The sequence below is a fragment of the Centropristis striata genome, chromosome 14, assembly GCF_030273125.1.
Source record: "Centropristis striata isolate RG_2023a ecotype Rhode Island chromosome 14, C.striata_1.0, whole genome shotgun sequence".
Taxonomy (NCBI): Eukaryota; Metazoa; Chordata; class Actinopteri; order Perciformes; family Serranidae; genus Centropristis; species Centropristis striata.
Window position 1 is genome coordinate 15,590,653 of NC_081530.1, and position 25,478 is coordinate 15,616,130.

Here is a 25,478-nt window from a genome sequence, read left to right on the forward strand (position 1 = left end):
GGACTCAAAAGAAATTATATATTACAGTTCAGGTGTAGGATTTTCACATTTATATTGTCATGAAAAACAACACAAGCTTAATTTTGTGTCTGAGTTAAGAGTTTCTTTCTGATTACATACAGTTTAGTTAAACAATCAAAGGCAAAATGCGAAACAAACTTCCTTGAACATGTCAAGCATTTTACCATGTCAGAATTGCACTTAGGTGATCTGTGTTAAGCAATTCATCATGAATGATCAGCACATTATCAGCAGCAGATATCTGTCCCTGGGTCAGGCGTTGATGACTTCACTGCTTGGGTAGAGTGTCCATGTACTTGCAGATGATTCCCAGCATGACCTCATCAGCTCCTCCACCAATGGAAATTAACCTGGCATCTCTGCAGAAAGGACAAGGTTAATAGATAAGATAGGATACGACTTTATTTATCCCACAGTGGGGAAATTTAGTTGTCACAGCAGCTCAAGATACAGACATAAATATAGAAGACAGAATAAGAATATAAAAAATAACATGTACATACATCCTATATTCATTATATACATACATGTCTGCTATTTGGCATTTATTATTAATATATATTTTTGTGTTTGTTTGTTGTCCTGATAGTATTTAGCATTTTACAGATATTGTACATTGGAGAAAATATATTTTAGGGTGTTAAATAAGTTGTTGCATGTAGTAGTATGAACATCAATGAAAACATATTTAAATATATGCAGAGATATACACAGTATAGTATAAGTGGTATATGACATATATAATAAAGGAAAAAAATACAGAAGGCCTAATATAGGCCTAACAAGGTCAGATGTAAACAGAGTGCAAATAAACCAGTAAAGTGACCTGAAATGAGTGAAAATAGAAACAGTTTTTTTTTAATGTAACATCATCTAAATGCCCTTTAACATCTGATTCACTTAAATAATCACACACGTTTTCTTTCTCTTACTGAAAGCAGCATCGAGCCTGCAGTTCAGCTTCATTATTTGCCCCATCAGTAGATGTCAGCACCGTGTAAAATAAGGATTTAGAGATCAGTGTTCCTTGATTATACACTCATTAAAGGGATGAACTTGGAACTGGAGACCGAGCGTAATTGCATGTCTTCAAGAGTTATTATTACTCGATCACATGCTTTGTTTATGTAGCCATCAATCAATGTGATTCTAACAATCTGGTTTAACTTCCTTGTAAAAAATACATTGAACATGAGCTTTGTCAAGCTGCTGCCAACTGGTGAGGCTGCTCTTACCGCAGAAATGTTATACGCTCACAAAAAGCATAGTTGGCAGCCAAATATAACCAACGTTGGCTTGCAACCTGTGTCAGTGATTGTTGCTGCTATGTCACGGTTTTGCAGTCAGATATTTGTTTTTTTTCTGATGAGATAAACAAAGTGCACAGGGATGAACATGATTAAAAACCATGGTGCTATATGCTATAAATCACTAATAAAAAACAGGGAACACTCAAACCAGATCACTGAACAAAAGACAAAATATTTCAGCCTCACCTGTAAAATCTGCTGACCATCACGTCACTGGTGAAGCCCATTCCTCCCCAATACTGGAGACAGCTGTCGCCTACTTCCCTCGCCAGACGGCCTGCCTTTAATTTGGCCATGGATGCCAGCTTGGTGACATCATTGCCTTTAATGTACAATGCTGCAGAAAGAAAAGGAAGAACATAAGTATTGACAAAGGCATGGAAGAGTGAAACATGTCCAGGTGGATACAAAGGAATTATAAACAATGTGGAGAGGAAAACAGTCAATAAACAAATGTGGTTCAGTTTCACAGTCACCGGTGGCTGTATTATAGGTACCCCTCCACAGGAACATGTGCGAGCTGCATGATGTTTCCTGTTTCAGTGTGAAGAGAAGTTTGTTTGTGTGCCATATGCGTATTTGTGTGTTTATCTGTCTGTGCCAAACAGATGTAAAAAGCTTTGATCTGTTTCTGGGCAAGCGAATCGGACCAGCTAGACGGAATTAATTCAAAGCTGCTTGCCGCTGAAGTGGTTACAAAACACAACGAGAAAATCACAAGACCTTGAACACCCGCCCACCAGGTGCACCCACATATTCATATCATAAACAGTGCAGTGTAAAGCACTTGGAATGTATTTCGGAGGAGCTGGGGATGTGCCAGTTTTCAGGTGGCTAAGCCTGTGGGGTATGAAGTCGTGCCAATAAACACAAAAACAACAGCACTTTGTGATCAATGAACCTCGACTCCTCCTGTCCACATGTAAGTGTCCTTGAGCAAAACACTCAAACTTAAATGCTCAATAACCACTTACTTATTTAAAAAAGTTACTTTCTCCTAGAAGGAACTATAGATCAACACAAAACAACTACTATATTATTACTACTAGATTTAAATTGTACCTGCAAGGAAAAAGACAATATTAACAACATAGCTGGTAAATGCGTCGATGGCTTAAAAAAAATCAAATACCACATAAGTAGGATAGAATTGAACTCCAGCCAAAACGTGAAGTGAAAATCATCAGATTCAGGACGCTCATCCATGAAATTTGTGTTGTTTTAGCAATCTGATGGCAGACAGTTTAAACACTAAAGCAAACATTTACTGTTCTTCTATATTCAGCCACACATGTTTACTTTTAACTTATCACTACTCAATAGTAAGCCACCACATTGTTTCCCAGCCTGCACGGTGTCCTCTATCTTTGAAACCAACCTGCTGCATTGCACATGGACAAATTACCCACTCAAGGCTAGTTTGGCATTCACATCATTCTTACAGAGCTGAGTCAACTGTGGCCTCTGCTTCTGAGGTCTTATCTGTGGTATTAAGTGCCTTGAGGACAGCTGCATGCTTTCATTTGGGGGGGGGGGGATTTTTCCTAAAATACTGCAAACGCAAATCCAAACGTGTTTGTTCTAAATCCACAGCCGTGACTGTAAGGGTATCTTGTAGGGATGGGCGTTCAATCAGTCAATCAAACTTTATTTATATAGCGCTTTTCATACATATAAATGCAACACAAAGTGCTTTACAAAAAATAAGAATAAAAACAGACAATAAAAATGACAAAACCCACCCCTCCCATCCCCACATACACATACACATACATGCACACACACGCACATAGACACGCATGCACAAAAACACACACTCAGACTCGCACACAGCACATATTGATTGACAGTGTAGAGACATGGCAAGGCACCGAGGATCCAGATGAGGAAAAAGCAACCTGTGGGAGCATCCACACTGAGAGGTGGCAGAGCCCACAGCCATAGAGGACGCCGTCACAGAGAGCACCACGACCCGGGTAGACCACCACGACTCGGGTAGACCGGGGCGGACTCCACACATGGTGCAGAGCCGCCTAGTCCCCCGGGCCCAGGGAGTCTCCAAGACGACATCCCAGACTGAACACACCCCCCAGTGCGGAGACCTCCATGAGGGAACACTGGAGTTAAAAACTAAAAGACAACAGGACAGGATAAAAATTAAAAGACTAAGAGACAACAGGACAGGATAAAAACTAAAAGACTAAAAGACAACAGGACAGGATAAAAATTAAAAGACTAAGAGACAACAGGACAGGATAAAAACTAAAAGACTAAAAGACAACAGGACAGGATGAAAATTAAAAGACTAAGAGACAACAGGACAGGATAAAAACTAAAAGACTAAAAGACAACAGGACAGGATAAAAACTAAAAGACTAAAATACAACAGGACAGGATAAAACATTTAAAAGACTAAAGGACAACAGGTTCTGATAAAAAACTAAAATACAACTGCGAAAAAAAATACAAATGATGTGATGAGCATCTAAATAAGTAAATAGATAAATAGGTGAATAAATAAATAAATAGTAAAATAATCAGGTAAAAGCTAGACCAAACAGGTGGGTCTTGAGCCTTAATCCAGCCATTCATGGCTGAATGCTGCCTCCCCATAGGTTTTAGTTTTAACACTTTGGGAGAAACCTGACAACTCGATCATCTATAACGTTAACAATCAATCGTTTAATCGCTATACATACTCTAGTATGTATAAAAACATGCATACATGGGCAAAATAAAGACATATATATATATATATATAAAAAAAAGCCTGTTTTGATAACAGACGCTTTTATTTTGAAAGGATGAAAAGAGACTTTCTGTCGATCGTAAAACTAACTCACGTGAGATTTAACTGTAAAAGATAATGTCAAGGAGTTCAATGTTTTATGTTTTAGCCCCCGAAGAGACATGAGGTTAGTTTTCACAGTAATCTTGCATATTAATTGTTATTGCAACTTTTAGTTTGCAAACTGTAGCTTTATCTTAATTTAATTCTCAGCTCATTGGCTTATTCACGTACGGCCGCAGAACTGAACGCTTGGCCATGTTTCAGTTCAGTGAGTGCTGATACACAGTCAGAGATAAAATTAAAGTTAAAAAATACACAGATCGATTGAAAATGCCACGTGATCGACCAAATTCTCAAGACCATTAATCGGTCATTGATTAATTATTCTCATTCCTAGTATTTTGGCTATGGAATATCTGGAGGTGAAATATGTCTACCTTTTATTATGAAGAAAAGAAAACTAATGTAGAACAGCTTGAGTTTGCTCATAAATGTATTTTTTGATGTTTTTTATAATAATAAACAAGGCCAATACGAGTCGGTGGATCATTAAGTAGAAACAGACATGAAAAACAGCAACTGATACATTAACAAAGGGTTAATCTTCTAAGGGATAATCTTGTATTTTAATAAAGCTCTAAATATAGGCATGCAGGCATCTCTTATACTGTAGAACCTCTTGGTCTCAGGCATCAGCCTCCACCATTAAACCACACATCCCTTTACAAGTTATCACAGTTCTGGACTACAAAATACTTAAGAAATGTTATCTTTGTCAATTTCATTAATTACTCCTCCCCCCATACTTAAATTTAGTTTTCACCACGTTCAACACTTTCATAACTAGGCTTAATAATTCTGTTACTGGCACTGAACTGTATTTTCAATTAATGGTACAACCTTTTAATGAGCAGCCAGCATAAAGCATATTCAATATTTGTTCCTGGTTCTGGTTCACATTTGCCAGGATTATTCATAGTCATTTGTGTAAGTTTATCATATAAATGTTTTGCCTTCTGTTTGAATGTTGAAAGTTTATGTGTTGTCATGGAAGGTTGTAATTGTTTTTGATGACTATTATATACACTGATTTAAGATTTTTTTTTTTTTTTTTTTAAAGATTATTTTTTTGGTATTTTTCATGCTTTATTGAAAGTGACAGATAAAAAGGGGGAGACAGAGGGGAGGACATGCAGCAAAGGGAGCACAGGCTGGATTCGAACCCAGCTCCGCCACAGCAAGGACTCGGCCTTATTGGTAACGTTCTACCAGTGTGAGCTACCGGGACGCCCTTGATTTAAGATTTTTAACTGTAATTTGTTACTTGAGACATGTACATGAGACACTGTTTGTGCAACTGACAATGTGCTCCATCTTGGTCCCTCACACATAAAATAATAAGTACAATAAATAAGTGCACAAAACAAAGTTAAGAAACACACATTTGCATAGATGACCCATGTGCTGTGATAATACAAACTGCACCCTAACAGCTGTCCTTATTACCACTATACGCATTCTGTGCCTCCATTGTCAGAGCCAAACATTAAGAGGGAGCAGTCATTTAATGCAGCCAACAAAACTATAGTGCAGTCAAAGTTAATGTCTGTCCTTGACCATGGAGATATGTTGTAGAGCCACGCTGTTAATCCCTGTGTGTATCATCATGGAATAAACTGCAATTGGTGATTAAAAGGCTTTATAATCTGAGGTTTCCTATGATTCTCATAACTGATTTTCTTAAATACTTTATTTATTGTGTGTTGTTCCTGTTTTGCTGATTCAGTTTTTTATAAAGGCTTCTTGTTCTCATGGGTGATTAAAAAAAATATAAAGGGTACCCACCTGTAGCACGGTGCATGAGGGAGCGGAGCAGCTCCACCTCCGTCTGCAGCTCAGCCAACCTGAAGTGAACCGCCTGGTGGTAGAGGACGGGTTGCTTGAAGATCTTCCTCTGCCGCGTGTACTGGATGGTTTCCTGGATGATGTTGTCCATCGTGGTCAGGACTGGAAGATAGACAGATGTGACCTTAATACTACAAATACTTCCACTCACACTGCATGCACAGCTGAGTGTGCTTGTTATTTGTGTCTGTGATTTATGAAACGATTCAAAAAAACTTTACCCGGCCAGACGCATCACTCAGTTTCAGTAACGGCATGTAAAGTTTAGTTTCTCATGAAGAGCTTCTCACAAGTTTTGCCCAAGAAAATATTGATGCATATTTGTTGCTCAAAATCCTAAGCAAATAACTAATTTATAGTAGATTAATGGCTTAAATGGTGACCTGAACTCCCTTATTCTTGTTAAACAGAAATAAGCCCCTTGTTGAAAAAACTGCCACTTACAGTGAGCTCAGTGGGAGGTTGGTCTTGTGACAAAATACAGAGGAAAGGGTGAAGAATGAAGTAAAAAAAGGTGAAGTCTGATTACTGGACATGACTGAGGAGGAGATAAAACAGGAACGCTCACTCACCATTGGCCACTGCCCAAAGCCTCTCTTCCTGGAACTGAAGCATCTGATAGGTGAAGCCCATGCCTTCCTGGCCTATGAGGTTCTTGCAGGGCACACGAACGTCATCGAAGAACACTTCGGCTGTGTCCGATGACCACATGCCAATTTTATCAATCTTTCGAGCGATCTGTATTCCTACAGTGGGAAGAACAGGAAAACAGAAATAAACGTCATAGTGCAACTTGGCAAAGGCACACTAATTATAACAAACTCCACTGACGGAACGGATACAGACATTCTGCAGAGAGGGTGTTTGGATAAAACTTCTATTTGAGTAGAACTGAAAAAAACAGAATCTTATATATATATATATTTGAGGGCTTCAAGGTTTTTAAATGTACTTGAATCGCAAATGATGAATGTCAATTACATAGTTTCATTTTCAGCTTAAGTGGGGGTTTTTTCAAGAAAGGCCTTCTGCTTTCACTGGGAAATCACCCCACAAATATTGAACTGACTCCCACATCAGGTCTTTTTTAAATTTTTTTATCCGCCACGAACTTAGAGACAGAAATTCCTGTATTTTTTTCCACCCCAGTTTGGTTTCTATTTTACACTCTCCTAATGGCAACAAAAAAAAAAAAAAAAACTTGAGCTGATTCAAAATGCTGCAGCCAGACTTATAACCAGGAGAGAATACATCACACAAGTTTCAAATCACTTCTTTGGCTCCCAGTCCATCTAGGTTTTAAAATTTAATATAAATTCTCAAATATAAAGCCCACCTCCTGACCTCCTAAGACCCTGAATGTAACCTGAATTCCTCTGCTATGTCTTTGCTGGCCATTCCCTCGTCAAGCCTTATAACTAAAGGCGACAGGCATTTTTTGAAGACTTTCTTCTTAATGATTTTACTTTCGTTTCATTATCTTTTGTTGTATTTTGTCACATTTTCTTGACTGTTTGCTTTTTTAACTGTATGTACAGCACTTTGTAAGTCTTTTTGAAAAGTGCTTTCTTAAATAAAAGTAATAGTATTTATTATAATTATTACCTGGTAGGTTCATGGGCAAACAGATGAGGGATTTGTTTCTGTGCGGGGCCCCGTCACTGGTGTTGGCGAGGAGACACATCCAGTCAGCCTGGGTACCGTTGGTGGTCCACATCTTTCCCCCATTGATCACATATTCATCTCCTTTCCTCACTGCCTTGGTCTTGATACCTGAAACAGTGTGTGGTGGAGTGTGTCAATGGATGGATAGAGAGAGAGAGAGAGAGAAAACTGGGAAGATGAGTTTCAGGACAGAAGGTTAAATGGAAAGTTTCAACGGATCCAAGAAACACAATTTTTGCCCTTAAATGAAAAGACTGAAGAGCAGGGAGTTTCACCAAAGATATTTCTCTGTGTCTAAAGCTGCCTTATTCGTCTTAGGTGTCAAACACACTTATCCAGAAAAAAGAAGCCAAAGGTGTTGAAATCTAATGGCGGTGAACTTCGGCCTTTATGCAATATGTCGCATTCAGCACACCATGCTTCCCTCCTGAGAGAATATCAGCGCCAAATAGATTGTAAAACTGCTGTAATTTTGGCTCCTCAATCACTTTTGCAGAATGAGTTCATTCAAAATGGTCCTTCAGGAGCTAAAAAGGAAATGATATGAGAATAAATGACCAGAAGATGATGAAGAAGAGACCTACTTGAGACATCAGAGCCGGCTCCGACTTCGCTAACTCCGAGGCAGGCCACTTTGTCCCCCATGATGGAGGGAAGGAGGAACTCATTCTTTAGCTCAGCTGAACCAAACCTTCAGGCACACACATACACAAAGAGAAGAAAAAAAATTAACTATCAGTGACAATTAATTAGCAATTACTCTTTGATACTAGAAAACAATACTTTCTATATCTACAAATTATTTTCAGGCAACTGTGTTGTAAAAGTTGTGTGAAACTCTTGAACTGTACTGTGTAACTGCAGCAAGGCAGAGCAGTGGATTGTGGGCTTTAAAACAACACTGCCATGTTTTAGGCAATTACTGTTCCAGTGGGACAGAGGAGGGAGTCTTTCCCTGAAGCTCCCATGGTATCCTTGTATTTTGGCTGCTCTCTTAGCACTTAGACCTCGTTGCAAGCTACTGTAGATCCCCTAATTAAGCTCCTGAGACTCCTACTGTCTATTTCACTGCATTCTGTCTTGTGTCACCACCAGCAGCTGTTTCATAGCAAGATATCACACAACAGGCCTATGCTCTACATGGGTGAGACAAACAATTACCCAAGATATTAATACACATTCCCTCTAGGGAGTGTAGTTTCATAAAAGGCTGTAGAACAGACTTTTTTTCTCACAAGATGACTATTATTCTTAGCTGGTCAGAGTTAAGCCTATATCTGCATATTTATATGTTGGCCAACAAAAATATCTTTGTTACACAATGCAGTAAAAAGCACCCGAGGTGAAACAGTTGTTTCACAAAAAAATAAAACAACATTTTTTAACAAGTGCCTTAATATTGCTGATAAAAAATACCTAATAAATGACAATATTGCAGTCATATTGTAGGATGACTTTCGGTGGTTTCACAATGAGATTTCTGATAAACAGTTATCAGTACTGGTGCAAAGGGGTGGAAAATTTCCGATTCATTTCCAGAAACTTTCCATGGGAAGTTAAGTTAGGGAATTTTGGAAATATTCCAAATCGGAAATGGGAATGGGGATTATGGGAATTTATGTGAATTTAATTGGAAATTGGGGGTAATTTAAACAAACTGTATCATCTCAAAACATAAATATAAACATTTTAACATATTTATTTGTAAGTAGAACTTTATCAAGTTTTAATTATTTTATTGAACAATCAATTATTTCATTAAACAACAAAACATTAATGTTGAGTTAGATATTATTGTTGTTATTGATATATTGACAGATTAAGTGAGTCACCGCAAAAAAAAATTAAGAGTCTGGCAAGTTGATAACAATATTGCAATGTAGCCTTTGCAACCAGGAAAAGAAACATTTAGGTTATGATATCCAAAGATGACATCTAATTTCATACCATGTTATAATATCAATATTTTGCCACTGTGCTGTCAGAGTAGCATTGCATGAGCAGGTGGTCTTACAATACCTCTTAATAATCAATTTTTTGATTTACTGTAAACTCTACTCCCAGTTTATACTGCTTTGCCATAACTAGATAGTCAGAACTGAGAGATCTTTGTATAAAACACTGTGGTAATATGTTAATTTTATTTAGCTGTGGGCCGAAGAAGTAGTAGACACAATATGGATGTGAAAGCTTATAGCATTTGTAGCAGTATAAAAATAGGTTTCATTAGTTGCATCACATTAAGAGCTTTCAGTGCAACTCACTACTTGTTTTGAGTGCATCTGGTAACATAATCACTGTCCATGACAGACCAATACAAATGCAGTAAAATAAACACAAGCTAAGAAAAGCTGGAGACGGCTATTACTGAAGAACTGATCCAAATGATGAAGTAAATGTCTGTAAATGTTAGGTGCTTCTACCATTGTTTGGGAATTTGTTTTAACAACTCATACGTAGAACACAATGTAATAATTATCAGCATGTTAAACAGGGTGACGCCTGTTGCCAGGGGTTGCAATACAAGCACTTTTATCACCTCAGAATGAAACACACCCATGTAGGATGAATGTTTGAAAATGTGCTCCAGCTCTGACACAAGTGGCGCTAGTGGTTGGGCACATAGGGAAAAAAAGCACAAAGCAGATATTGTTGCCTGAATCACTGATTAGTTGTTGTCCTTCTGGTAAGAAGAGGCGAAGGTGGAGGGAGAGTATGGCAGCAAACAAAATGTACCTCAACATAAAAACATGTCAGTACCATTTTATTTGGAGGGGTGTGCAAACACGAATTTCTTCTAGACAGTGTTCTAGATAGTTAAGAGCCAAAGTTTATTTTAAAAGAAGAACAACATTTGACTTTACACTCCTGTTTCACCACGAAAAAGGATGTTTTAGCCTTGCTTCCGACACGATTTGGCAAAAGCCTAATCTACCAACTAGCCCCGCTACCGCTCACTGCTGTAACGCCAGTGATCTCGCTACGAGCCGGGGGACAGCAGAGCCGCAGAGAGACCCGCAGCAGCTTGTCTATTGCCCATAAAATAAGTGGATGTGTGTGGCTGAATGACATGAGGGGAAATAAGGCGTAAAAATAAATAATCTTGCAGAAAACAAGAACTGGAGAAGCAAAGCAGCAAGCAACACTCTCTCTCTCACACACACACACACACACACACACACACACACACACACACACACACACACACACACACACACACACACACAGACACAGACACAGACACACACACACCAACACTGTCGGTAGACTGTGAGCCTAAACTATAGAGCAGCCAGAGACAGAACATGCTGCAGAAAAACGTTGCAGAAGCAGAATTGAGCATTTAGTCTCAAAGTAGAGATGGGCTAGTCTGGCTACGTAAACATCAATTTCTGTCGCTTGTCATCTGATATAACTGATACGACTGGCTAAAAGCTACATACAGACGCTTTTGATAGACATTCATAGCGCCCAATAAACGGCTCTGGAGGATCGTAAACCACGCCTCCTCTACGTAGAAATGAATAGCTGGTTGCCAGACTAGATCTCATTTGTGATATAGTCTGGCATTAGCCAGGCTAGGGTTTAAGGTTAATTCAGATTCCTTCATGTCAGTCTAATGCACAAATAAAATAAAGTGGTCCCACCCAAACTGCTGGGATGTGTTTAAAGGGAATAGTGAAGACTGGATTTCGGTTATGGAACAATAATTTATCCTTAAACAAATTAACATCAACATCATTGTTTGGGACTGTACCTGGCCAGCGCAGGCGTAGCCATGTCGCTCTGTACACCGATGGCCATGGGTATTCCTCCACAGCGGATGTTGCCCAGCTCCTCTGAAACTGCCATGTTGTAGCTGAAGTCAAGACCCAAGCCTCCATACTCTGCAAGGGACAAAACACACAGTCCTTCAGCTACTGCTGACTCTTGTCTGCACATTGTGTGGATTATTGCGTTTGGATTACTTTTTCATAATTTATTTATTTATAATTTTTTTCAAATTTACATTTTACAGTGTCCAAACCTTTTTGGCATCAGGATTGTACTAGAGATGGACCAACAGTGAGATTCTGGGACAATGCTTTGTTTGTAATAACAATTTGGCCAAAAGTCAAGGCTGACTTTTTGCTGGTATTGTTTATTTAGTTTTTGTTGTCATTTTTCATATAAAAAAATAAATGTAGCAATGTGTGCGGGCTAGTTCAGACAGGCAACTCGAGCGGCTCTGCTAAATACACAGGACATGCCTCACTCCTCATACATCCTCCACTAAAACACACCCTCACTATTTAAGCTGTAAAATCCCCCACCTCTCCCTCTGCCTGTCTGTTCACCTGCAGACTCCGACTGGGGGTGAATATACATATTCATCACTCCTCAATACTTTATGTATATTGCCTGTGAGGAGTGATGAGGTCGGAGTCTAGACGACAAATGAAAATCTTTTTCTACTATTGCAATAAACATTTCACCTTGAGTTGTCTGACTGAACTGTTTTAAAGGACTGTTTTGTTTGAGTCCGACTATGAATAACCAACACAACATTTAGCCGAATTGATGCGACAGATAAACATCAGCCCAACTAACGGTGAATGTCATCCTATTTGCAGATGATTTGCAGCCATCAAGACCAATATCAGCCGATACCGATGTTCAGCTGATATATTGGTGCATCCCTAATTTATAAAACACTTGATAATAAATGTGAACCTTTATTGGTCAGCTAAAATATGCAGAAAGAACGGCTCACAAATGTCACTTTGATAAAAAACACCCCAGTACTACATTAGTAGCCTTAAACTAGCTTTGCATCCATAATTCCCTGTCTCCCTTCAGTCTCCTCTGTGATAAAATCACTGTTTAACATGTTTCTGTACACAAACATACACACTAGTTTAGACACATAACATTCAGAACTGATCTGTTGGCATCGGAGTGTGCACTCAAAATAATTACAGGATGTTATCATTAATTGCACTATCTGTAATAATGTGTAAAGAGCACTGCTGGGAGATCAGCAGCATGGCGCCGATATACGGCTCACTGTCATCTCATCTGTTCTGCTTAGTATATCAAACTTGATTTTGATCCCTTAAACAACCCATTTGCTGGAAAAGTCAAAAAATGGATGTCTATTTTCTCCATTCTGGCAGTGGAGGCATTTGCAGAGACCTTAGGTCCTTAATGGAGCTGAACAGTGCATTATAAAACATGTTTAAAACCCCACTTTGTGTCAGTTCTCCTCATAAAGAGCCATCTCTTTTCATTTCCTTTCTTTTGCCTTTCATCATCAACATCTATTATGAAATGAATAGGCTGGTTTTTATACTAATATACTTAATGCTAAAGGCCAATTTTCTGTCCACTACTCATGAAATTAGCTGGCTAATGTGTTCGCTTTTACACCGCATTTCTCTAAAAGTAATTTAAGCATAACCACACATGTGGATCCTTTCAAAATAAAACAATATGCAAAAGAGTGGTCTCTCTGCAGCACAAAAAACTGGACATCATCATCCCATACTGGTCAAGCAAATGCAGCCTGACAATTATTCATTTAGGACAAATCTCTTGATGATAACATCCGGCCAGCCAAAAGGAACAAGACTGAACATTTGTGAAGTGGTTGATGCTCAATTTTCCCATGACTAAATAGACTATGTCAGCTACTGGATGATGGATATTAGCACTGAGTGACAATGAATAATTATCAGCAAATTTACTGCATGGCGGTCTGCAAATCTTGTGGAGTGATTTTAATATCACCTGCCAGACGAATTATCGAAATAATGGAAAGCACAGTCTGGCAGAAAGTCAGAAAAAGACAGGGAGAGAAAAAAAAAGGGTCAAATAAATGGGGACAGAGAAAGAGGGAGATATAGTGGGACAAGCAAACAAGGGAGAGGGGGAGCCAAAAATAAGAGGAAGCAGGTGCAGCCGTGCAGCGATAAGTCTCCGAGCACTGGAAACCCTGCGGTGGATAATGTGGACCAAGGGAAGCACCAAGGTTTATCCCGCTTTAAGCAAAACAGCAGGCTGTCTGGTTGAACAAGCAAGCAGAAGAAAAACAAACAGAATTCTGTCACAAATGTCAATCCTATACACACGTGTGTCTTCTGAACACCAGATGTTACTCAGTGTAGGTTCTCATCGGGTGGAGCTCCATATGAAGCACATATTGAAGGATTGAGAGAGAAAAAAGAGGCAGAAACTGGCAATGCCGGAAAGAGTAACAGAAGGATCCTATTCTATGTGCTCAGCAACACAGTGACCTGATGATAAACCACTTCTCCCTGGAGGACAACAAGGGAAAGAGGGCCAATGATTCACTGGTTTAAACTCATTGCATTCTGCAACAATTACTGCAGTGGACATACGAACGTAACTGCCCCTGTTACTCAACCCCCACAAGCGTGCATCACCATAACTTTAATGTACGATAAAACATCCACAAAGTCACCGTGTTAGTAATATTTTTATATTAAAAAGAGGAAACAGTGTAATGCATGTATCATAGTGTTACGAAAGTCGAAATTGAGAGAAAGGAAATAGCCTGGACGCGCCAGTCTCTCCAAGAGTTATTCATCCAAACATTCAAAAATATCCAGTAAAAAGGGAAAAGTACCGAGGCTGCCAGGTTCTATCTGTCAGGCAGGAGATGAGAGGCCATTGCCATGGTGTGAACCGCGGATACCTCTCTGTCAGAGCACAGGAAAACAGGCAGGGAGCCAAGGGTCATCCCTGTCTTCTTCCTCAACATAGTGGCCTTAGGAAAACTTCCTGTTCACATGTTCTGAAGGTAATAATGCCTTTCCTTGAAAATAAGTGTTGAGTGTTCTTGTCAGTGGATTAAATAAAGGAACAGGCTGTATGGCTCCAGAAGGTGTAAACAAGAGCATTGATGCTGTTGCCTAGGAAAAATCCATTAAATCCATTCTCAGCTCTAAGTCAATAAGTGCCAAGAAATAGACCTGGTCCATTTGTTAGGCTCAGATTAGTTTTGTTTTTTATTATTTTTGGGGACATTTTATGCCTTTACTCAGTAGTGAGAGAGATGACAGGTAGAGATCGGGAATGAAATGCAACAGGTCCTCTGCCAGATTCAAATGGGGGACATTGCAATTCAGGGTCAGCTTCTTAACCCCTAATCCAGGAGCACCCCTTAGATTGTTTTACAATATGACTTGTACAACATAAAAACGATAATTTATGGAATAAAAAACAATTTTTAAATTAAGTAATATTCCCCACAATACAATGAAAAATTTCAGAATTTTATCCCAACTCTAACTACAAGGAGACGTCATTTCTCTTGTTCTCCAAGCACCTTAATCTTTCTCTTGAAACAAGACATATTAGACTTGATTCCAGATAATTCTTGAAATAAGGTTAGTTATATTATGAGTTGATTATTTTATCCCACCACATATTGCATGACTAGGCTTGCAAACTGTTGGAATATTTCTGGGAAATTTCCATGAAATATAAAAATGGCCGCATTCACCATGTAAAAAGAGTGATTTTTTTTTTGGCACTGCATTCTTAAGCACACACTTTCATCACATGTAGAAATTAAGTGCCTGAAGTGCTTGACTGAGAATGATAAATGAGGAGTTTTACATTTCTCACCATTCATTCTTTATAAAAAGGTTCGCACACAGCTCAGTTAACTGGCAAGCTAGTTTACTCACCACATGGCACACTTCACGTCACTAACTCCTGTTAACTTCCATGGAAGAGTCCTACCTTGTATCTTCCTGTAATTTTGCACCCCTGAACATGTTTTCTTTGTACAACATCATTTCCTTATTGTATTTGGCTTTGAATTCTCCTCTCATTCCACCTGATGAATCATTTCTTCACTGAACAGACTCCTAAATCCCCATTCCCATTCCTGTAATCCGAGCCTCTAAATCAATTAACCCTGTGCACAATTCTTTGCCAGTCTGCTTCATTAGTCAGCACTGCAGCGAATCAACATGTCTAGTTCTTGTTACTCCAACTGCACACTTTTCCCAAGACATATAGCACCACAGCAACTTTGGTTGTTCATAATATTATTGCAAGTAATAAGCCAAATGCAGCGAGACTTATCAGAGGGAGCCAGATTCCTCAGGGATAAAAGAGCAACAGTCTTTTTGAATACATTACAAAGCCTCTCCATTAGGTTCAATAGTCTGAAATGTCACTCGTTTTTTAGGAGGCTTTTATATTTTTAGCTTTAAAGACTAGAATCAGTGACTATAAGCTGTGTAAGTATATGAGGTTGATTGATTAAATTGCAGCATGAAACCCTGACAGTTGTTTCTATATACTTAACCTAGGTAATCTACCACCTGATAATTAATTGTGTCTTCTGCCGGGCTCCTCCTCCTCTCTAATCTGGCCAACTAATGCTATAGACCTGCATACTCAGCACATTTTAATTCCCCCGCCCTCCCTCTTCTTTGACCTACAGACCTGCAGTGCAATCTTCTCCACAGAGCTCAGCATCCAACATTATTATTCACAGATTTGTTCTTTTTTAGCAGTAACAGCTGTTTTTATCACAGGGATGTTATCGCAGGAAGTAAAAGACAAAAACTGAGCAATGGCGAAATAATTTAGATAAATTGATCTATTACTGTGACTGGATGCAGTTTAATTTGGAACTTTAGATCTCTGCTGTTGATTATCACCCTTTAAATCTTTTCTTTTACTCAGAATGAATCACACATCACAACCATGACTATTCTGTGGTCGTGTACTACAGAGTTCTTATTCTGCCTTTTCCCCCACCCCAGCAGTGACACAGCTGGGTACACATCTGGAAATGGGATATACTGTAGCAGACAGCTGTTGTGGGATGTTGCTGTGACACCAGCACCCATCATCGCAGTGGGAGCATATTCTAAACCAGACCAACTGTAATGTATGGCTGTCGAACTGAGAGAAAATGAATGGAAAGTGAATTCAGTTGTGAAAAGAAATGCCAAACGCTCCTTGAAGCGGAGCTGGTCAGGCGGGACGCATTTCGATCCACCTATCCCTTCAGACAAATTCTAACCACAACCTGAGTTATGTTTCTGAGAGACTGTTTTTCATTTGTATTCTTGGATTAAAGAAGGGTGTCGTTAAAAGCAAGGGGCCTTTTTTCTTCAGATGTTACAGATTTATCATTATCTCTGCGATGGCAGCATAGCCAGCACATCCCAAAAACATATATCATGTAGATGGATTCACAACTGATTAATCAGTGGCCATATTTTTATGGATTACAGTTTAAGATGCCCAAGAATACAAATGAACTAAAGTCTGTGTCAAAAGATGCCCTCAAAACACCCCAAGAGCATTTTTTTTTATGTCATTAATACAGGAGCTGTGTTTCCATTAAAGTCGAAGCGGATTTTGAAGCGAAATTTTAAAATGATACATTAAAGAAAATGCGAATTAGGGACATTTCCATCAACTGCCTTAGAGCGAATAAACAAACTGCATAAACACACTTTGGTCAGAAGATGGCAGTGTGATGTATTGCTGTAGGCTAATCTGTTAGTGAACAGAAGAAGTAGAGATTGCGCGCGAGAGAGAAAACAATGTTAAATGTTCGCTACATCAGAACCTATTCAGAAAAGGCCTTTTCATCTACTGTTTAGCGCATTAACAATTTTTTCGAAAAAGACAAAAACCACTTAAAGCAAATTTTGGTGTTTCCGTCAAGCTTTTCTCAAGCGTCTTCAAAATGTGCATAGAACCTTCATTCATTGATAGTGCCTTAGAGACTTTAATTTATATGAGAATCTACGAGATTATTATTCTAAAACAAATATATAAATATTGTCAGTAAGATCCAATCAGGCAAAATAGCTTCTGTTTCCAACAGGACGTGAGGTTTAGCACCTTGATATGACAATTATTATCATTTCTCAGCAGGCTTATTATCTCCTTAGATCCTTTCACAGGAAAACAAATCTCCTCCAAAATATAAAAAAAAGGCCTTTGGGTCTCTAAATCAAACAAACCCTTTCCATAATTGCTCTGCTTCAGATAATGCACTAACCCACTAGATTAATTAAACCTTTAACTATTTTTTGGGGTGGAAAAATTGTATTTGTTTCTGATTTCAACAAAAACAAAATAATTTCACATTTAGGCAGCCAGAAATTCCTTTTCAGAGTCTCAGGGGCTGGAGCCTATCCCAGCAAGCACTGGTAGTCAATTACAGACCTAACAAAGATTCAGATGACTTTCTTTTTCTCTTTTCTTTCTTTCTTTCACTCTAATGGGTAACATCGAGCTAAACTCCACAACAAAAGCAGCAGTAAATTTGATCTAGGAGTCTGTTTCATGTGTGTATGGAAATGAATGTTCTACTTTTTGAATTCAATCCTCTTAAAAGAACAGATCATCTAACACTCTTACCAACGGGTTTGTTGACTCCCAGAAAGCCAGCACTTCCTAAGATCTTGAAGATTTTATGGGCTGGAAACTTCCCTTCGGCTTCCCACTGATCCACGTGAGGGTTGATCTCCTGGTCGATGATCTAAAACAACAACACAACAGGGGAGAGATAGGATCAATTTATCTCTGTGTGTTTATAAAAATGTGCATGATATCATCTTCAGCATTTTTCTGGTGTATTTTAAGCATAACTATGCATATGTTTACATGCAAACAGAAATATGTAAACGCAGCAGATTTTCTGGCGTTTTTTTAAAACCTCAATATGATTCTAACAACAAATGACAGTCTTGCTTTTCTATCTCCTGTCTCATAACTAACACCGAAGAAGATTATATTATGAGTGGAAAAAAGACACACAATGACTGTGATGCATACATGGGTTTCCTGCTGTGCGGTGCACATTTCTACTTAAAACTATGTAATCTATCTCCAGCAGACAGCGAGATAAGGTATTACATATCAATGAATAGAGAGCAGGCTGGAAAATGTAATACATGGTGAATCTATAATGATGACAATACAGTGACAGTATGCATGGCATGCTATTTCCTATATGTACATATTATCAGTCCCCTACTGATAACCAAGGCATGGCTAGTGACACTTACAATATGACAAGCTGCAGGCTCATAAAACAATGGCTGCAGTTTGGCCTCAATCCCAGTTTGTGTCATTTTGGAGCAGAAAAATGGTGCTAAAAACAAATCTGTAACAAAATTCACTGGTGATGTTGGTGAGACAAAGTGGTACTTAGAGTGCAAATTACACAAGGGTTTGGGGATATGGGTTTTTAAGGGATGACACAGATCATTTAATACTGAAGCAATATTGTGCTGATATTCGAAAACTTTGCATTCAACCATTTGAAAGCTAATATTTTAATGACTCAGTGTTTCCTCCACCATTTTTATTTTTGGCAGGGGGGAAAAACCTCACAAGTAATGTTTAGAACAGCATGCAAAAATAAATCTCGGTACTGAAACCCATACGAATGGCATTCTTTTTGGGTTAGCAGCCACTTCATCTCTTCAGCCACAGAGCCTGGGACACACAACTGCCTGAAAATGAAGGATGGCTTTATTATATACACAAGACTGGAAAAAAGAAGAAAAAGAAACAGTGTGCAGCTGTGGTTAAGAAATGGTTTTCTCTAGGGCAGCACAGTATGAGAAAAATATGTGTTAACATGGCTGAATTAGGGCTGGGCGATATATTGATATAAAAATATATATCTATATATTTTTAAATGTGATATGGAATTAGACCATATCCAATATATCGATATAGTTACATTTTTTTCTTTCTTTATATATAAATGCTGCCCTTACTAGGATTTGTCATATTTAGTTATTTTGTTCGTTATTCTTTTCTCATATAAATATATTTATTTCAGAAAAACATTGGCCTATTTTATTTCATAAGCTTTTTTTTATTTAAGATAGTTTATTATTTAAATGTGCACTTTATGGAGCTTTGATTAAAAAAAAAAAAAAAAAAAAAAAAGGTACTCCTGTTGTTATACAGTATTTATGTTTACTTTAATAAACGGTGTCAATAAAACTTCTTGTTACATGTCATATTTGGCTTTAACTTTGACTGAACATTTGCTCTCACTTTGCGCTAAAAATATCGGGATATATTGTATATCAATATTCAGCCTAAATATATCGGGACATGACTTTTGGGCCATATCGCACAGCCCTAGGCTGAATAATAGATTATTGATATTACTTATGATAAATAAACATATTAGTTTATTTAGTTTAGTGTACTCAGTTGTGCCTTTCTGCGGCTTTCACTGTAGTGCCAAAATACAATAAAAAAAAGTTAAATAGAAAATTATCAAAGTAATGAACTCATAAGAGCGGAACAAATGGATTTGGGTAATCTCGTCACACAATTTTATATAATATTCTTCAACAGTGAGAGCAGTTTGTTTTGTCTCTTGACACCATATTCTAGCAGCATTGTGCGTTATCAGTGTTTATCACTAGTGCCTGGTTGTGTGAGTCATAGCCAAAATATCTGCCGGGAGTGAAGAGCGGAGAGCAACCTGGCTTTGAAATAGACTTTGGAATGAGTTGAACCTTGGTGCCGTGACTCATTTGGAGCACCTGGAAGTGGTCCACAGCTGGAGAAGCACTTACAAATCTATTGAGACGCTCATACAGTGCTATTTTTGCGGGAACTCACAGAGAATAGGCTGCCGATCTATAGTGTGGATTACAGCTCATGTGGCATCTTGCAGATTCTTTTAACAATTGTACCTCACAAAGAAGACTCTGTCAACAGGAAGTGTTTAGTGCACAGGATGTCAACAACAAATGCTGATATTAGGCAGTGTACCTGCCATTTAAACCAAATAAATTAACAAACATATATAAAAAAGAATGAGCTGTGACTTTCCTTGTTTGTTTCTTGCTGAGTGCTTTTCAATTTAAATTAAAAATGTCTTCCAACAAGTGGATTTGCATTTGTTCACAAATATATTACAGACAACTACAACAGCATTTGTACTGGTGTTATTCACTTTAATGCTGAGTATTTTTAATGGGCAATTGTTTCAACAGGCCCATGACTATCTGCTTCACAAATGTGTTTCTCTTCTTAGTACAATATGTTCTAAATAGTGCCAATAAAAAGTAATGATAAAAACAAAAGAGGCATATAATGAAAACAGGAAACATTAAATTCAAGCCTCAGCCAATGAAAGAAGTTAAATGAGCCATGTGCAATAATGCGGATTGTGAAAAACGATAAACACTATTTGATTTTTTTTTCACGTAGCTTTGGATAAATATCTGCTTGAGAGTGAAGGCAGAACCAGCAATGAGGGCTATGTTTTACCATTCAAACTAAAAAAACAACAAAGTACTGAAGAAGAATTCACAGGTTTTTTCCAGGATTGCAAAAGTGATGCACACTGGTTTTCTCATTCCAAAACACACAAACCGAAACCAGCCGACCACTCAACCAGCCAAGCAAAACACACTGGCTCAGAAACATCTGAGTACGAGGCGGATGGAAAACATGGACATCATGTTTTTATCACTCAAAACAGAAAACAGACTTTTAGCAGATATATGGGACACATGCCTGGACCTGAATCTGTCAAAATCAGGCAAACTTACACAGAGTTAAACACAAGACTAAACTGTATAAAGGGGCAGGTACTGGTCCCCTTTAGCCTGCAATAAACTCATCCATGTGCAAAGTTCAAATCGTGAGGAGGGAAAGGGAGGGATGAGTACTAGCTGCTGGAAAGGGAAGCATAAAGGTCATTAGGGAGTGATTCTAAAACTCTATTGTGGACTATTTGTGTTGCATACCAGAGAAATTTCACATCACATCACATCACCGAACTGTCAACTAATAGGAAAGGGTCAAGAACATTGCACATCAGGTCTTTCAAAACGTCCAGTCAGGAGTGTTTCCGCTGGTACACTACTACACCACAACTGGGAAATATGACTACATATACTATAAGGCAATATAAATTTCTCAGCCATTACAGATTTTGCAATATAATTGCTGTCCCTTTAAAATCGGAAGCTGACATTTTTGGATATATATCATATTTATTGACATATAGAGGCTAAAAAGCAATAGACCAATATACATTACTACTGGCTATTTTATGTATAAAGTGTTGTTTCCAGAGTCCTATATGCCAAAAGGTCTAGTCTAGCCTTGTATTGAGTTTTGAGCATGTGTCTCTTGGTATAAACCAGTATTGTAAGACTTTGGTGAGGGATATCTTTACATTTTAAATATAAAATTTCTGGTTCAAATGCAGTTTGAATAGTAATAATCGGTTAAGCAACTATCGAGTCATCAATGTCTAATGTTACAAAAACTGTCTTCCCTACAAATCTAAGGGTGTAGGTTTCAGAACGGCAGTTGGAATAAGCTGTGGCTGGGTGATTTCAACATATTGATGCAGGCTAACAAAAATTGAACTTTTGAAACCTTGAAAGGTCTCTGTAATATGTCATATTAATAGCTGGGGGACATAGGACCCTGGGACCATAGATACACTTCCAGTAAATGTACCATACCACAAACAAAAGCAAACGATACTGCAAGATTATAGATACAAATTTCTTAACCCTTTTGTCAATAATAACTGTGGTGTTATCAAGTCGGCAATTCATGACATACAGTCAGTCTAGGATACATCACAATATACTGTAAATGAAGAAGAAACGGCAGGACTAGGACATATAATTGATCAAATCAGTGCATAAACTGGATATAGCTCCAGACCTTTATGGCAAAAATATAAAACTTGTCCCAAAGTAGTCTTTCCAGCTAGCAATAGCCATAAACTATCACAAGGTTGGGCAAGAAAACAGTAAACATCCAGTCATAATCTTTTTTATCATGGTAAACTGTGATATTGATCAATTATCCCACCCCTACTTCAGAAAGTGACAAAAATGCCTCTTAAGTAGTTGGTGACACCTGTAGCCAAATATTTCTGAAAAATCTACAGATGCTGAAGAGTTCCCTGCTGATGTTACATTCAAGACAAATACTGGTCATTTGTTGCAGAAAGAAAGTTATATTAAAGCCTTTAAAAAGTAATTTTGTCAGACTGGATGAAAAATGGTTATGTGTTACTGGAAGCAAGTCAAGAATTACAGCCCATTGGACAGCAATGTTGTTCTGTCTACAATGGCTTTGTTTTGTTTGTGTGTGTGTGTGTGTGTGTGTGTGTGTGTGTGTGTGTGTGAGTGAGTGAGTGTGTAGGGGAAATCCCAGTCTGAAACCATGGGGGGCTGCACATGAGGAGCCTCTTCCTAGAAGTGTTGAGGAAATCTCTTTTGGCTTTTGGTTCTCATTAATGACAGAAGTCGACCTTCCACACATGCAGCCTTGGATGGTTTGGTGGTTTGTTCATGTGGGAGACTGGAAGCCTGACTAATTTCTCAGTATGGGAAGTTGTTGGTCTCATCTATTAATGAAGCGACACACAGCTACCTTGACAACCGTGGCCCTACACACTCCCCACCCACTAACAGAAAACTGGTAGTGGAAACATTGGCACCATGAACGTCTGACCTTGGACAGTCACTAAAGGATTTCCTATAACCCCATTTGTGTACAACCTATAAACACATTATCCTACAGTGTATTCTTTTAATAAACCACACTGCCTCAAGTTCCCTTTCCTGCACTACCAACATATTGTTCTGCATTTCCTTTTCACATTTTCATCCTTCCCATTATTCCCAGTGCTATTATTATTCCCGTTTATTTTCAACCTCCTTGCATCCTTTTGAAGGTTTAGTCACACAACGAGCTTCCCTCCATTTACCGCAATATTTCTGCTCCCTGCCTTAAATTAGGCACTCGTTTTTATTTTTTGCAGTCCCTGTCTCCAATGTCTGTCTAGCAATAAGTATCCTCACTGAGTCATGCTGATTACTAATGCTTGCTTTGAATTTTTACAACCATAATTTGCAGCTGCTGATATTTAGCTCTTCAAAAATCAAAGCTCTGCATGTCAGAAAATTGCTAATTGAAGCCAAAAAAAGGCAATTCAGACTGTTTAAGTAGAAGAGGCTGAAAAACAGAAAACATGTTTTGAAAAGAGGAGTAAGACCTCTCGCTCAGGGAATATCTGCAAAATTTTCTCAATAAAGAGTAAAGTTGGCTGCAGAACTCACAGAACTCACAAATCCATAACAAATCTATTTATGATACCACACTGGATAAACTGGGGCTAATAGTAAATAAAAAGTCCATCTTGTCTTCCCTTTCAGGCTTTTTAGGCAAAATTAGCAAGCTAATTTTAACACATTCAAATTAAACAGCTACTGCAATTTATGATTATCTCTAAACCTGAATATGTCAGGGGTTTTTTTTTAAAGAGAGTTCATAGAAAACAATACCGTTCTAAAATCATTACAAAGGAAAGTTGGAGTTTTAACATTTGCCCATATCACACAATCTGTTTTTATACTGAATATCTTTTAATTATTCTGATAGTTGATGAAAAAAAGTACTTTTTATACAAAAATGGCAGAAAATGTTGTAGTATGCCACTCAAATTTTGATTCTGCCAAAGTCAATGGCCAGAGGAAGAATGAGAGTTCTTAAAAGTGATAAAGAAAAAGATTTGTGGCTTCTAGAAAAACAAGATGATGGCCAAACTACATTGATTTTCCCCACTGGCTCAGTGGCATTTTCATCTGAATGCCATCATCACCTCAGATGTCCTGCCAGTGCCACTATCAATGCTATTACAAATAGCCACAAATGAGCAAAGTGTTGCAGCATTGACATTTATTTGTGTCAAAGGAGCCACATCTCCACACCACAGCTGCTAAATATATTAATTTTTCAAGATAAACATGTTTTGTGCATCCAGACCAGTCAGTCACCCATTGATTCCTGTCATATAAATCAATTTGTTTAAAAAAAAATGAATTGACAAATGTAACTATAGCGTTAGATAATCTCATTGCAGGAGCAGCAGAGATGCTGCACACGTTGACATAAGCAGGGCTGACATTAATCAGGTGGGATGTGGGAGTGTAGGATGGGTCATGTAAACACGCAAGCCAGAGGCTGTTTGGTATTATAAACCAGTGAAGCCTGTCTTGCTATCCTCTTTCACCAATTTCACATAACCTAAGGCAGCAGGAAATACAAACACATAGGCTTGTACAGTAATTTGAGGATGTAGAGATGCATTAACACAGCCTAACAATAGTAGTACCAACGTCAAAACAATTTTGTTGATTTGTTTGTCATTAGTGAAGCTATAATGCAGAGCAGCTTCTGCAAAAACATCAACACAGTTCAGTTCAGGGAGAATTGTATAGCTAACAAGTTAGCAGTGACCTCTCACCCACTTTAATTTATCGCACCTCAGCTGCTTCTTACAGTTATATAAAGCGATATGTCTTTGTTGCTTACTAGCAATATATCGGGGTATTAACACATCTACCTGTTGACGGCTAAACAAACCAAAATACAGCCTTGTTATTATCATGAAAACGCCAAAGGTTGCTGTGTTGTGAGCATCGCTGTTACCTTTCTGAGGGACTCCTTCAATGCAAAGTGCTCTCGTGTATAGATTAAATGGTCACTGGCGGTTTCTGGGGCACTGGACGCTACGGGTTTAGATGACGCATGGTCAGACAACGGCCGGACACCAACACATGAGGTGAATTTGTAGAAATTACGGCTGTTAGCTAGCAGGTTTAACCGGAGAGCTCCTTCAAGCAGCGCCATATCTGTTTATTAATGTTTGCGCATGCGCACGGTGGTGCTGTTCATGTGACCCACTTTGGGAACCTTTGGCCTCCCTAAAGGGATAAAATATTAAT

At 38.3% G+C, this 25,478-nt stretch overlaps 1 protein-coding gene across 1 annotated transcript; it reads right to left on the reverse strand.

Annotated features, from left to right (window-relative positions):
- Nucleotides 1–6: 6 nt before the first annotated feature.
- On the reverse strand, nucleotides 7–25,402 carry zgc:85777 (uncharacterized protein LOC405871 homolog). The gene is made up of 9 exons (XM_059349759.1): nucleotides 25,183–25,402; nucleotides 18,097–18,217; nucleotides 11,450–11,579; nucleotides 8,277–8,383; nucleotides 7,633–7,800; nucleotides 6,600–6,773; nucleotides 5,968–6,129; nucleotides 1,518–1,668; nucleotides 7–380 (listed from the first exon to the last, which is right to left on the reverse strand). Exons 1-9 carry the CDS (start codon nucleotides 25,381–25,383, stop codon nucleotides 290–292), a joined length of 1,305 nt encoding a protein of 434 aa, XP_059205742.1. The 5' UTR covers nucleotides 25,384–25,402; the 3' UTR covers nucleotides 7–289.
- Between the last annotated feature and the right edge of the window lie 76 nt (nucleotides 25,403–25,478).

Coding starts and splice junctions, on each gene's coding strand:
- zgc:85777 (XM_059349759.1), bottom strand. CDS start 25,383: ATGGCGCTGCTTGAAGGAGCTCTCCGGTTAAACCTGCTAGCTAACAGC. Junction 8,384..11,449: donor GCTACGCCTGCGCTGGCCAG/GTACAGTCCCAA, acceptor GTGTGCCTGAAG/GTTTGGTTCAGCTGAGCTAA. Junction 381..1,517: donor ATGGTCAGCAGATTTTACAG/GTGAGGCTGAAA, acceptor TCCTTTCTGCAG/AGATGCCAGGTTAATTTCCA.